Source organism: Labrus mixtus, chromosome 8 (genome assembly GCF_963584025.1).
Source record: "Labrus mixtus chromosome 8, fLabMix1.1, whole genome shotgun sequence".
Lineage (NCBI taxonomy): Eukaryota > Metazoa > Chordata > Actinopteri > Labriformes > Labridae > Labrus > Labrus mixtus.
The window spans coordinates 13,411,089-13,425,551 of record NC_083619.1 but is presented as its reverse complement, the minus strand read 5'-3'; the positions used below and the strand labels follow the sequence as shown (position 1 = coordinate 13,425,551).

At 39.6% G+C, this 14,463-nt stretch overlaps 1 protein-coding gene across 2 annotated transcripts; it reads left to right on the top strand.

The window, feature by feature from the left end:
- The first annotated feature begins 10,560 nt into the window (after positions 1 to 10,560).
- On the top strand, positions 10,561 to 13,267 carry gpr35b (G-protein coupled receptor 35 b). 2 transcript variants are annotated; one of them, XM_061044446.1, is made up of 2 exons: positions 10,561 to 10,660; positions 11,498 to 13,265. In XM_061044446.1, exon 2 carries the CDS (start codon positions 11,503 to 11,505, stop codon positions 12,346 to 12,348), a length of 846 nt encoding a protein of 281 aa, XP_060900429.1. In that variant the 5' UTR covers positions 10,561 to 10,660; positions 11,498 to 11,502; the 3' UTR covers positions 12,349 to 13,265. The 2 variants fall into 2 exon arrangements, 1 of the variants encoding a protein (XP_060900429.1); XR_009674006.1 differs by having other exon boundaries at positions 10,577 to 12,437; positions 12,510 to 13,267.
- Positions 13,268 to 14,463: the final 1,196 nt, after the last annotated feature.

Sequence of the window (14,463 nt, the reverse complement as noted above, 5' to 3'; positions counted from 1 at the left end):
TTACTCTCACGGCGCTGCGGTGAGCAATAAAGGTGATCACTGGCAGGAGATAAGGCAGTTAATCAAACCAAAAGCGGTTCTGCTTTCACAGACTTTAATGTTTGCTTTTCCCCCCCTCTTCCTTTTCAAACTTCATGTCATTTGCACCAGTTACTGTAACTGCAGACTGAAGTCCTAATAACCAGATCATAGATTCATATCAGCCAAATCAGGTGATGAGGAAGTTGACAACCAGCAGCAAGAAGCTATCAAACTGGTTCTGTTTTGTTTATCTTAATGCTGACAAATTGTCCTAAAAGTATTTACTGTATGTGTCTTAATGGTGTTGACCTGGATGGCCTTATGTAACCATTTGGCCTCAGCCAGCTTCTAAAAATAACAAGCTGTAATGCTGGTTAAGTCTTTTTTTGTACTGTTTGTCTGAACAGCACATTTCGATGTATCAGTTCTGTCTTGCGATGTGCATTTTTCCCCATTAATTTACATTTTATAGTCCAAATGAAAAGACTAATTAGAGATATGGTTGGATCTATTAGAAGATATATTTCATTAAATTGCAGCCAGAGTTTAATCTCCAACGCCTCCCAACATTGCAGTTTGTTGTTCATTATTTCTCCAGAGACCATATTTGAACAAAATAATGCCACTCAGTTTATGCATGAATATATGACAATGATAAGCTCATTCCAATAATGATTATAAAAATAGAGGGAAAAGCTTTTTTCATGGATCAAAAACGTTAAACAATCTCTCTGCAGTGACTTGAGCAACCCAGCTTATAGACTTGTAAATTATTTAATCAAGCTATTCACATGAACCTTGTCCCTCAGTGGTGTTCTTAGTAAAGGATCATAATCAAATGTCCCTGGCCTCACTCCCGTTGATGGCTCACTAAAATTCAAACCAGCTTAGAGCGGCTTCACAGACTTGGATCTCAGCAGTCTGGTTCCTGTGTCATTTCTCAACTGGACATGCAGGGACATATCACCCATCTACTACTGAATCATTTGCATCTCATTTATGTAATCTTCATCTTTTATTGCAGCACATTTGTCATTTTCCGCTTGAATCATCCCTGTCTGTGTACACCATTTTACTCTTTAAAAAAACTCCTCTCTCCCGTTAGAATGTATGCGCAGAACGTTTTCAGATTATGATGTAAATGTGTGCGACTGCCCATGAGGAGGTGTGTGGGTACTATGGAGGGTGAGGGGTGGCGGTGGTGTTGCTGTAGCGGCTGGCTTTATGATGCAATGTTCTGGCAGGAGTGTTATGAAACAGCACGAAGGCAGAGATTACTCAAACTAGGTTAGTGGAGCAGCTGAGCACAGAGCACCCACAGTCATGGATTCTTTTTCTGATTCTGTTGCACACATCGAACACACGCATTCACTCAAACATAGAAACACAAGGATTCACATTCTTTTGTATTTTTCCTCTCTAAACCTTTTTCCCACTACCTCTTTTTTTTGTTTTGTTTTTTCCACATGAAAATGCGTATCGTCTTTTATTCATTCTTACATTTGGATGATTTTAGCGGTGCAAACATGTTCAAACCTTAATTAACTTTGCCTTTCCTGCACATTTTTCCTCTTAGCTGTTGTGTGTGTGCTGTTTCTCCCTCTCTCTCCCCCTGTGCATGTCTCCTTCAAAGCCCCCTCTGTTCTATGTCTCCCTTGACAACGGCAGTGACACTTTGACCTTAGCTCTTATGTAACCGCTGCAGCTCAGTTAGACAGCAGAGGAGGGAGAGAGTGAGAGAGTGGGAGGAGGAGGAGGAGGAGGAGCAAGGCCTTGGTGAGGCTGGAATAAGGCAGACATTTTGTTACCTTATGATAAAGTAAGATGTGAAAGAGAATGGGTGACAAAGAATTAGATGATTTTGCAGGACTTTGTTGAGAATGCCAGTGGAAGCATAACAGGATGAGGGAGTAGGAGGGGGAGTAACGCAGGCAGAGCAGATACAATAATAGACGGATATTTACATTTTAGCGTGTGGCAAGCAAAGCTGCAGCACAACCATGCACAGGTAAAATAGCCCATTTACCTTTTGATTTGTTCATTCAGCGAAAACCGTTTCCTAAGCAACATCGTCATTAAGTGGGAGCCCTGTGGAGCCAGTTATGGACAGAATTGATCTCCCTGCAGAGATACAATTTAAGAACCCACTCAAACACGGCATATAAATAAATTCCATGTCATAAGGACACCCTTTTTTGTCCCATGGTAAAGTGAAGAATTTCCCTGCAATTCCAGGAAGTTTTTTTTTCTTGCCACTGTAACTTTGCTAAATGTTGCTAAATGCTGTGCTCATGATGGATTAACGTTGGCTCTTTTGTAACATAACAATGAGTAGGTTGTTTTTTTTTACCTGCTCTTTTGTAAAGTGCCTCGAGATAACATTTGTTATGAATGGGCTCCATCATAACAAAGATTGACTGATTATTTTTTGTTTGTTGGTGAAGTAACATAACAAAGCAGTGACATTTAAGTCAAACTGGGGGAAAAATAAACCCACATGCACTACAGGGTACAGAATACAGAGACAGTTAACAGAGTAGAAACAAAAGGTTTGCAGTGGTGAATGAAAGTTGAAGATACGTCTGCTTTTACAGATACTGAATAAGGGAGAGACAGGTTTGATTTTTTTTGTTCATTGAAGGTGAGAATATGTTAATCCTAGTGAAGCTGCAGGCGTGGAATATGTTTGCTATTTTAGAATTTAAGGACTGCTTCTCTTAACATGTCAACAACACTGTTAAATTACGGTCTTTAATTGTTTTTCTGTTTGTCTGTTGTTTTTTCCTTTCTGTTTATTAGGTTGCTTTGTAAAACATGTTTTTTGGACTGTTTTTCTTTACTTGTCCCACTTGTCTGATAATTACTTCTCCTGGATATTTTATTTCTTTTTACCATTTTTATACATTGTTGTTGTGTTCCTTTACAGTACTAGATGTGCATTTTATATATTTCCTTAACAATTTACAAGGGCTATTATTGTACAAACACTAGTACAGTTAAAATTATAGCTCCCACCTTCCAGGATAAGTTTAGAAGAAGACCCTTTTATATATATATATCATCAAAGGATGACCTCCCTAGTCATAAGAAAATGTAAGGAAAAGCTACAGTAGTTCCTCGCTGCTCCTGCTGGGACTAGTTAGATCTCACCAACACATGGATATCATCATCACATAGAAAACCTATCACGCACAGTATGTGTTTATAACGCTGATATTCAGATTTTCATCCCACCCATGAACGCCTCGCCATCTCTCTGAATGCCAGGCAGGCATGTTGTTGTTGTGCAGAAGTCTTGTTGTCAGGAGCAGAAAGCAGAAGGTTTCTCCTGACTCAGATCAAAGCCGGTGCAGCCTTGTGACTCCCAAGGGTTGAGTTTAAAGGCCTCGCTCACATAAAGAGTCTTTGCAGGGATGAGGGACTAACTGTAACAGATTGGCTGCACATGGTTTCAGTGGGGCCCCATGGCCCAGCTCTCTGCCTGAGCTGCATCAAACACTCACATTCCAGTATATCTTTTTACATGCCATATTCTAAATATTTTTTTGTATGCATTCATAGAAGAACTGGGGTCATTTTAAATGCATCCCTCATATGGAAATTAACTACAGCGAGTCACCCATTTCCTAATTTGTCCTTGTTTGTCAATCACAGCCTTGTAAACACACACACACACACACACACACACACACACACACACACACACGTACTGCACTGTGCTAGTCCTTTTGCTGGGATTATTTCAGGCTCCTTCCTGCCATCCTACAGAGCTGTAATCCCTGTTCCCTCATTCAGTTAATCTCCCTGTTTTCTCCTCTCTGCCTGCAGCATTAATCCCTCTCTTCCCTCCCTGCAGCTCTGTAATCTGGAGCTGTGAGCTTTGCTGCGTCACCATAGGTCAGTGTGTCAGATGAAGTACAAACTTCTAATTTCTTTCCTTTTTCTTTTTTTTAAATGATTTTTTGGGGCCTTTTTCCCTTTTATTAGATAGGACAGCTGAAGAGAAATAGGAAATGTTGGGAGGAGAGAGTGGAGGTTGACATACAGCAAAAGGCTGAGGTTGGTTTTGAACCCGCGTCCGCTGCAATGAGGTCTATAGCCTCTGTACATGGGGTGCACAACATGACCGCTAGGCTACCTGGAACCCCTACATCTCATTTCTTTTTTGTCCTCCCAGCTGCTGTTTCCACTCCACACTAAAGCACATCTGCCTCTTTATTTCCCTCTCTGGCTCCTCTTATCTTTCTCATATTTCACACACGGTAGAGTAAGATAAAGTCTGCAGTATAACTCATATGAGTTCAATTAGAGGTCATATAGGTACAGATTCATCTCACTGAGTGCTCACACTCCCCTAGTTCTCAGGCATTACAGAACAACCTTTATTCTTTATCACTGGCTTTCCTCTGTAAACGAGCATCATGACGTCTTAAGCAAATAGTTGTCTTTTTTTTGCATTTAGAAGTGCAGAAAACTATGAACTTGAATGAAGCTTTAGCTTATACAGTCCCTATCTAATTCCAAGCTTGATCCAAAGGCAACTGGACTTCGTTGAAGATCTTGAAGACGTTAAACCTCTCCTCCCAAAGGCTTCTTCAATTCTAGGTGAAACTTCTTCAAGATCTTCAACAAGGTCCACTTGCCTTTGGATCAAGCTTTTATTTACCATGACCTGGATGACTGAGAACCTACATAGACGTCCCAATCTAATCAATTAATATTTTTATGTGTATTTTTAACCTCAACCCCTGAACTCTGCGAGACAATTGAAGTAGGATTTTCTTCTTCTTTAAGACTCTAATCACCTAATTAAATTAAATAACAGAGGAATTTGATCTTAAAAGAACACAATTGCCAATATTCAAATTCAACTCTACTCTTGATTATTTTAAAGTAGACATGTAGTGTCTGTGGACTTAAAGTGGGGAAACTATGTATCTGTTTTTCTCTCTGCTTTTCATACTGGTTTGAGGTAGGCAGGACTCACACCAATCAGGATTCCGCAAAATTTGAATCAGGATATGAAAACTGTTGGTGGATTGTTTGGGCTCTGCCAACAAAATGGAACAAACCACACCTGCACAGACCAGAGAAAGGAGATAAGCTCAGATTTAATATTTTGTAGAAAAAGGTTCTTAAGAACAATGACTTCATTTGTATTCTTTAAACATGATCATTCAGTTTCATGTAATCCTTTTTGAAACCATCCTGTTGCTAATAGTTTGACTCTATAAAACCAAGTCCACAGTAGCTGCTTTAACTGAGAAAAAATGTGCAGAGAAAGTGTTACACCAAATTGTATTTGATTTTTATTTCAGCATGCCCTGCTTTCTGCAAACACAATCATCAGCACTGACCTCTTGTATTTGTACAGTGGAACAGCAACATTTTACTACCAGTGCACCTGAACATTGAGTGCCTGTTCAAGAGCTCGCTACAGTGAGAGCTGAACAGGGGAAGATTGGTCCTTCTCATTTTTTTATTTTACACAAGCAGTCACATGAAAAAAAAACAGCAAACCTCAAGTCATATGTCCACTTCCCAAAACCTCAAAATCACATGAACGTGACTTTTAAATAGGACGGATCCTTATGACATGTTGCTAAACCCATGCTGCATGCATGCACACACAGAGTACAATGTTTAAACTTCTACAGTTTGTCTCGACTTGTCTTGAAAAACAAAATCAGCAGCGAATCATTGGTTCTGTCATTCAGTGTCTCCCTTTCACTCGCCCCTCCACACCTCCATTTCTCTCTGCCTTTGTTCTTGTTAAAGCACGTTCCACATCCACACCCACAGGTTTTTGAAAAGACTTGGTTATGTCCACACAGTCACAATACTGAGCCTTTCATTTAGCTAATGCATTCTGAAAACAGATTTATACAACCTGCAGCCATTATAACAGATTATAACACTTGGCTTAAATACATAAGTGGAAATGCTGTGCAGCTTTTGTCTGCACGGACATTATCACATAAATCTGATGCAAATACAAATATGGATGTGGTAACAGGACAAGGCGGTTTCTATGGCAACTGCCCAGTGTTTATCTCCTGTGTGACTCAACGTGCTCTGCCATGTGAGCATGACCCAGTTACACCCAGGCGAGTGTGATTGCACCCACACATGGATGCATACAGGCACCACATGCGATCACATATGTGATCCCACATGGACCCCCGACAAGGCTGTTTTTTTTCTGTCTGTCTACAGTAAACAAGGCCAGCAAACACAGCCCGGTGGAGGAAAGAAAAATCGAATTTCCTGCACATTTGCCTCAACTGTGATTATTCTCGCTTCCGCCTCGTATCATCCTGCTTCCCTAATGTTTATCCCAATGGCCTACATCATGTGTGTGCCATGCGCTGGGCACTGCTGGAGACTCACACACACTTGTGTCTAAATACTTCAGATGAGCTTATCAGGGAAAATAGCAAAAAACTGAATAAACCTCTGGAGGCGATGTTTAAGTCCTCCTTGTAACATTACTTTATACATATTCATCAGCTCGTCTTTTAATTTGATTTCTTTCTAACTAGGTTTATTCTCTTTAACACCCACCCACCTTAATACCATCTGTTCAACACATATGATATGCTGTGCATCCGCATGTATCTCACACAGCTGGTATTTTTAGTGAGATAAACGCTACCTTTTTAAAATCAGGCATGGGTGAGATTCGGTAGTTGAGTTCATACACTGTAAAACCGCCCAGATGACTCATCCATAAGCAGCCGGCAGGAGCAGAGACATCTAGCGTTGGGATTGCGGTACAACATGCTGGGCTTATGTAATACTTGGAGTTTGCTCTTCAGCATGCATATTTCATGATTTTGAATCCACATTGTCAACAGACCGTGCTGACACATGTTAAGTCACAAGTTGGGTATTGTATCAGGTTCAAAAACAGCAGATGAATGCAGAGATTTTTATCTATCATCTCTGACACAAACCAATACGGTGGAGGTTTGAAAACTGTTTATGTCATGCCAAAGCGAATTCACATTATCAGTGACACACTTTCTGATGTGCTTGATCACAAAAGACCCCCCACAAACATTATGCAATCACTCAGCCATTACGTAATCCGTCATCACAACAAAATGTAGAGCCAAATCTTCCAGACTCCGGCGTGTGATTAGTCCCATCTGGTGCGGCTGATTCATTGAACTTGACGGGCAGTTTTTTTGAAGTTGCAAGTTGTCTTTGTTTGCAGCTGATGTGTGTTTGCTGGATGCTGATTTGGAGGTTTTCTCATGTAATGGATAAAGTGGAAGAAGGTGCTGTATGGTGTAACAAGAGAGAAACAGGCAGACAGTGCAAAAAGTCTGCATTGCGTCACAGCAGGGAGCAGAAGGAAAGGAAGAAGGGAGACAGGAGGGAGGGGCACAGCCAGGGGAGAGAGGGGTGTGTCTTCACTGACCTAGTTAGAGCAATGGAACCCCCCCCCCCAACCACCCCACCACCACCACCACCCGCTACAAGACTGACGTGTAAAGGGCACTTTCAAACAGTACCAGACAGACAGGAATGAAGGCAGGGAGGCACTAAAGTGCTTGCAAGTCAAACAGCAAGAGAGACACAGGCATGTGTAGGACGCGAATAAGAAAATCAACCAAGACACAGAGACGTAATATATGGAGGATTTTATGCCAGATCATGGGCAATCTGGGAAATATCTTTGTGAAAACAGGATATGCCTAAAGGGATTTAGAACAAATTAATGATAACAACAGAACCCGTCCCAAATATGGAGCCCCTTCATATCCTGTGCAATATTAGATTTCTGCCTTTATTTTCAGAGAATATCATCTTTGAAGCAGCTTTTAATAAAATTGGAGCGGCGCTAAAAAATGTAATAACGGCAAAAACTACAAGCTGTAATTCCTAATAAACAGGATGTAATCTAACATTTCCTGTACTTTCAGGCTTTTCGTTGTCTACATTGGAGATTTCAAGAGCATTTCATTACTACATGTGCTGATTTAATAGGTACACATACTGCATCACTGACAGCTTTTTCACTTAATGAAGCCACTGAGTCTCCAGGCTACTTTTACAATGGTCGTCTATTCCCCTTTACACGGCCACCATACACTTAACCTTTAGTCGTCTCTCTAAAAGGATGACTATCTCCCCCTCTGGCTTTGAATGGTCCATATTTGAGTTTGGAGGTTGCAGTCTACTCTTTCAGCTTGAAAGGGGGACGCTAAACCTTTCCTGAAACCATACTGTTTCAACTAAAAATAGATTTAAATGCATGAAACACAAAGTTAAAGGGCAACTTTGTTCTCAGAACCTTTCTGCTCTGTCATCTGTTTTTGTGTCTTGTGTTCTCATCTGTTCCATTAAGCCCGTCCAAAACTTTTTCCAGATCGCATTTTCAGATTTCCATTCTCCCCTCTCTTGTTTTTAAGGCCCTCAGTCAATCACTCTTGGGTTTTCCTTCTCTCAACCTTTTCTTTTGCTTGTGGAATAAACTTTCAGCTCTGCATTTGTAGTTTGTTGTGTGTGTGCGTGTGTGCTTGCGTGTGTGTGTTTTTAGATATGAAGATAGACAGGAAATGTGGGGAGGAAGTGGGGGATGACTTGTACCGAACAGCATCAGGACCGGGACTCTAACCTGCGACCAGTGCAACAAGGACTGTAGCCTCTGTATACATATACGCTAAACTAGCAACCTCAGGTCTGTTTTTTAAACCGACTTAAGACTGTGGCAGATAGATGTCTTATCTCTGCACTTTGCTCACCCTGCCAACCTCCTGAGTACTTTAAAACACTGGAGTGATGTAGTTAAGAATCCATAAAGTGGCTGGGATAGTTTTGGTTAATAATGTCTTCATGTCAGTATGCTTTAATTCTGGTTTAAACTTTAATTTCTAAAGAAAGAGAGTACAAAGTTTAAACCTATCATCCATGCTGTCCTTGCTGCTCTCTCTCTCTATTCCTCTCAAACAAAGCTGTCTTTCTGTCATTCTACTCAATCATTTAAAAGCTTTCAATTTTCTCGACAACCACTTTTCTTTTCTTATACACACTGAAGGCCATTTGTCCTTCAAATCAGCTCTCATGTACTTGTCATCGAAGTACCGGAATTCAAGCTCAGCATTGGCCCCATGTTGTAAAAGGTTATAATGGAGATGATTCATCCAGTCCATGTTTGGTCAAATAAGGACAACAGTTTATGATTACTGAGGAGAAGCATTTTCAGTAAATGTTTAACTTCCTGTATTCAAATCAAAAACTCAAATGATCACTTTATCATTTGAGTCAAAATATCAAATATTAAGTTGTAATTTTTGCATTATGTTAAATCAATGTTCACGATTTACATCACAGAACACTCACTATCTTAGTCACTCTGGTTAACACACCCCACACCGCCACAAACAAGTGAATCAGAGGCCACAAGACAAACAAGCAGTTGATGTTCGACATGGTTGCTGTACGCAAAAACAAAGCAAAACAAACGCGAAGCATGCAGCCACACAAAGCAGGGTCAATCACACAAACACATGCTCTGTTTCTGTGACGCTTTTTGAAGCTCCGTTTCTAAACGAGCACCCATTAAGCAAGCGGTGTTTGCATATTTTATAGAACATAACAAGAAAAATAAAAAGCAGGTTGGGGAGAGCTGCTTAAAAGGAGACAGTAGAGAGAAAGGTTCAGTGTGTCTCTAAGATTCATAGTTTTTGCCTTTATCTGTGGGTAATACTGTACGTTTAATTCAGAGACTAATTTCCAAAGTCTTCATCATTCACAAAGGATTTACAATGGGGCCTGTGACTGTCAGTTGTTGTCAAGCTCAGGAGGATTTTTAGGCTATTTTTGCTGCTTAATTGATGTTCGACAATAGAAAAACATAACATGCAAGACAAACATTCTCTCCATAAACACATGAACACACTCTTTCCTAACAAAAGCACCCAAAATATAAAAATGTTGGGTTTTTTTTCCCGAAGTTTGTCCTTTTCTCTTGCCTGCCAACAGAACAAAACACTGACCCATTTCTCTTTACAACCAAGCTGTTGAAGAGTGGAGAGGTTGTGCTCAAAGTTGTGCCTATTGCTCACGGACAAGATTTATTCAGCAATTTCCTTTTCCAGTCGGCATAGCCAGTGCAGCTCTTGACCTTTACTGTCACCTCTACTGCAGCGTGGGACGTTGTTTTTTCCTCTTCTGCGTTGTTACTGGGTGCTCAAAACACGGTTGATTTATTTATTCAAAACTGAAACTCCCATACAGCTGACAAAAAGTGAATCACCAGCTTATAAAGATTTCATATTTGATTAAGTTCTTTGCGACCCCCCCAGTTATGCCCAGCCACAGTTTTCAGCTAAATACACAAATACAGTTTTTGTCAGTTTTTTTTGGAACCATTAAATAAAAATAGTTCATCAAAGAGGAACATACACATTTCCCCTTGAAGCTACGTGATAAACTGTTCATGTGGTCTACTGTTTGGTAACCTGTCACTTCTTCTGGTTTCTACGTTTCACTTTTAGTCGCAGAGACAAAAAGAGGGGAAACTGCAAATGTAAAGTTCACACAGTGGTCTCTATCTGAAAGACACAGTTGTACTGATACCTTCACATACGTTAGATCAAGTTTACAAAGAGAAAGAACATTTAAATTGGTAAGTTTGTTTTTATTTTCTTCATTTGACCAGCATAACTTAGAAAATATGTTTTTCAGTCATCCACCGATTGAACCGTTATCACCTGTATGTTACTGAAAGTTAAATACTTTATACCAAAAAAACATTATAAATTGTATTTCACTTTCTGATGTTTCCTGGCTGCAGCCTTATACTCCCTCTTGAGGAGCTTAAATGTAGATGCTTGCTTCACATGTTGTAAAATATGATGTTTAAAGACTAGTCTGTAAGAGAGGAAATTCAAAGGAATCATCAAATCTTATCAGGCTAAATGATAGGTTCACGTTTGGTTAAGTCTTAAAATTTGCTTAAATGCTCATATTCAACAAAACCGATTTTGGTTGCTGCAGTGAATCACCTCCAATCTAAAAGTCAGAGGACAAAGCTCTCCCTTTTTGCTAATTTCATTCTTAGTTCAAGCTAATTGCCCCAGATTTTCTCTTGCAGAAAAGTAACACAAAAGAAGAGTTCTCTTCAAAAAGTCTGCAATGTTGATCCGAACAGTTAATCCGGATTTTTGTAATGTTCATCTCACATATCGTTTTTTAAATTTGTATCTGTTGTGAGATCAACAATGTTACAGAACTATCATCCTAAATTGAAGAGGGCAAACATTTCAGCAAGTAAAAAGGTTTCTGTTTTAAGACAGACCTTGAAAGAATTCAAACTAATCCTTTAATAAAGATATTCCAAACTGCATTGAACAATGTTTAGCAATATGTTTGTGTGTGGTTCTTTTGCAAAGCTGTCTTTTTGAACCTCATCAACTCCTTTTTCTAAACTAAGATACTTTTCTTATTTTAACACTTCCTGCAGAAACTATGTTCACCAACCCCCCCTGCAAAGTGGAAACTCTTCAGGGTCTGGCCTACTGTCCTTTGTTTCTTCTGGGTTTGCTCGTCAATGCTGCAGCCCTTCTGAGCTTGGTTGCCCAGCGAGCCTCCTGGACAGACACCCACATCTACATGTTGAACCTGGCTGCAGCTGATTCTGCCCTCATCCTCTTCCTTCCATTCAGGATCTATAATGCCTTCTTCTGCCTGCCCAAGACCTTCTTTTGTACTTTTCTTGTTAACATACATTTCATCAACATGTATGCCAGCATTTTCACCTCGGCCGCCATCAGTGTCCATCGGTACCTGACTGTGCAGTTCCCGCTGCAGGCGAGATCATGGAGGAGAAAGAAAGAGGCTGCTTTAGTTGTATGTTTTTCCATTTGGGTGTTTGTGGTGACAATATGCATTGTATTCAGAGAGGAGAACTACCCCCCAAAACTCCGGACTTGTTATGAACGATGTACAGATCAGCATCTTAAACCACAGTTTTTTGTCATGCTGGTATTCGCAGGCTTCCTCGCTCCACTCTTGATTATCGTTTTCTGCTCCAGTTGGATCATCTTTATTCTGTTAAAGCAAAACACAAAGTCAGAGGAGAGGAAAAGCACCATCAGCATAGTAACAGCAAACATGATTGTGTTCATTGTCTGCTACACACCCATCCATGTCAGCTTTGTTGTCAGCTACTTTAGCATAACGCCTCCAAACTGCCTCAACCAAACCATTATGCCTCAAACTATATTTTTACATTCGTCTGAATGGATCGCTTCTACAAACTGCTGCTTTGATTCTATCAGCTACTATTTTTTATTGAAAAAGTTTTATTTATAATTTTTTTATTTTTCAACATATCTGCCCATTTTCCCATTCTGTAATTTTGGGTAAAAAATCTTGGTGTCATATTTGATGCAGCACTAAAAGTTAGTCCACAAATAAATACATCAGGTTGTAAAATTAAGCGTCATGTATCTCTGAACCATCTCCAAGTTAAGACCCATCTTCTGTAATTCCGACCTGGAGAAAGTTATGCATGTTTATCCACTTGCATCGATTACTGTAATTCACTTTATTTTAGTATCACTCAGTCTTGTCTATCCCGTCCTCATCTTATGCAAAATGCAACAGCCAGAGTTTAACAGTATCAAAAAGAAGAGATCAGATTGCTCCCGTTATTGCCTCCTTACGCTGGCTACCCGTTTAGTAAAGAATTTAATTCCAAGTTTTGATGATTGTATATAAGGTATTAAATGGCCTGCCCCCATATCAGCCAGTCTCATAAATAAGATCGTCTAACCAAAGCCTTTTGTCCATGCCAAGATCCAGGACAAGGTGTTGGATAGCAGGTCCTTCTCTATTGCTGGTCCAACATCCGTTTCTCACACACTATTGACATGTTTAGGACTCTTAAAACATACTTCTACCCAGTTGCTTTTCATTCTCGATGACCCATCAAGCTCAGGGCTTAGATATCAGTTAGCTTTGTGTTACAGTCTACATCATTGTAACCTGTTCTTCTTTCATTTTTAATGTCGTTGTTGTTCTGTCACTGATATTGTTGCATTGGGGTGCAAGCATGGCAACTAAAGAAAACATTGCTGTTTTTTATGTCTTTGATTTTCTTTTTTCTGTTACCTTCTAATGTTTTTTTCCCCTCTCTATCTGCCCTGTGCAGCACTTCAACAATGTTGTATATAAAATGCTATACAAATAAATGAGTTGAGTTTCATGTATTTTCTAATATGATGTTAATTTGATAAATTATTAGGCTACAAGTCAGTACCACAGCAACAACTTAACAAGGATAGAGTTTTAGGAGAGCCGTATGTCCCCCTCTCTTGAACCAATACGGTAACTTCTGGTTCCAAATTAACCAGATGGAAACAACCTACATAGGACTAGTAGATGGGTTCCTCCACCTCTTTGATGCAGTCTATTGGACAATGTAAAATAAATGAAATTGTTAAAGAGGTAGTTTGACTTAACACAGCAAGTCCAGATAACCATATGCAATGTCTACTAATGAATATCAAGAGCCTGTTAAACACCTGTATAAAGTATAATGTGGCTCTGGAGAGAAAAAACAAACAATGATTTTTTCAGGCTACATTTGGGCTTTTAAAATCTACAGTAAAAAAACAATAATAATAGTAGTTCACAGCCATTTTAAATCTCTAATTGTTTTGCTCACTGCCATTTGAAGCCACAAGTTTCACAACTTATGGTAGTCACACCAGACCACCTCATTTTGGAAATGTTTGCTGAGTAATTGAATTGAGTGAGAATGGAGTAAGTGTGTCACCTTCAGCTAGCTATGAGGGGGAACAATGCAGATTAAAGGCATTTATGAATTGCCTTGACTTTGAATACTAAATCCACCGTTTTTTAAACAGCCTTGATTACATTTTTATTAACACATACCTGCTGTACAAAGTGGAGGAGGGGGGTTAAAAACAAAGTGGGCATTACGGAGGCAGGGAGGATTCAATGAAAGATGATATTAAGTTGCATTCTAAGATTTGTAGGCACAGTGTATCTTTTACCTCTGCTCCTTTGAAAAAAACCCATTTTATTTAGTTCCTGTACTTTATGGTGGACAATATATAAATGGTGTATTACTCCTTTTAATCGGCAGTGTACAACAAGTAGCCAGCTGACTGATTGCAAAGAATATTATTGACCTTTTATTTTGAACCACTTTTGAGATTTATTCTCATCAAATGTTTCATATTTGTAATTTGAATGTCAATCTGACTCCATTAGGTTAACTGCATTTTTCATTTGTTACTACGCTGCAGGTCATTCTATTCACAGTGTTGCTAATTATGTCAGTATTTACAGAAGCTGGTGAAAAAGTTGATCAGTTATATCCGGCTTAGGTTATCGGGTTGCTTTAGTTGTGTGTGTGTGTCTTGTGGTAGAAATATCTGTATGCTGTATGAGTCGCGT

Coding starts and splice junctions, on each gene's coding strand:
- gpr35b (XM_061044446.1), top strand. CDS start 11,503: ATGTTCACCAACCCCCCCTGCAAAGTGGAAACTCTTCAGGGTCTGGCC.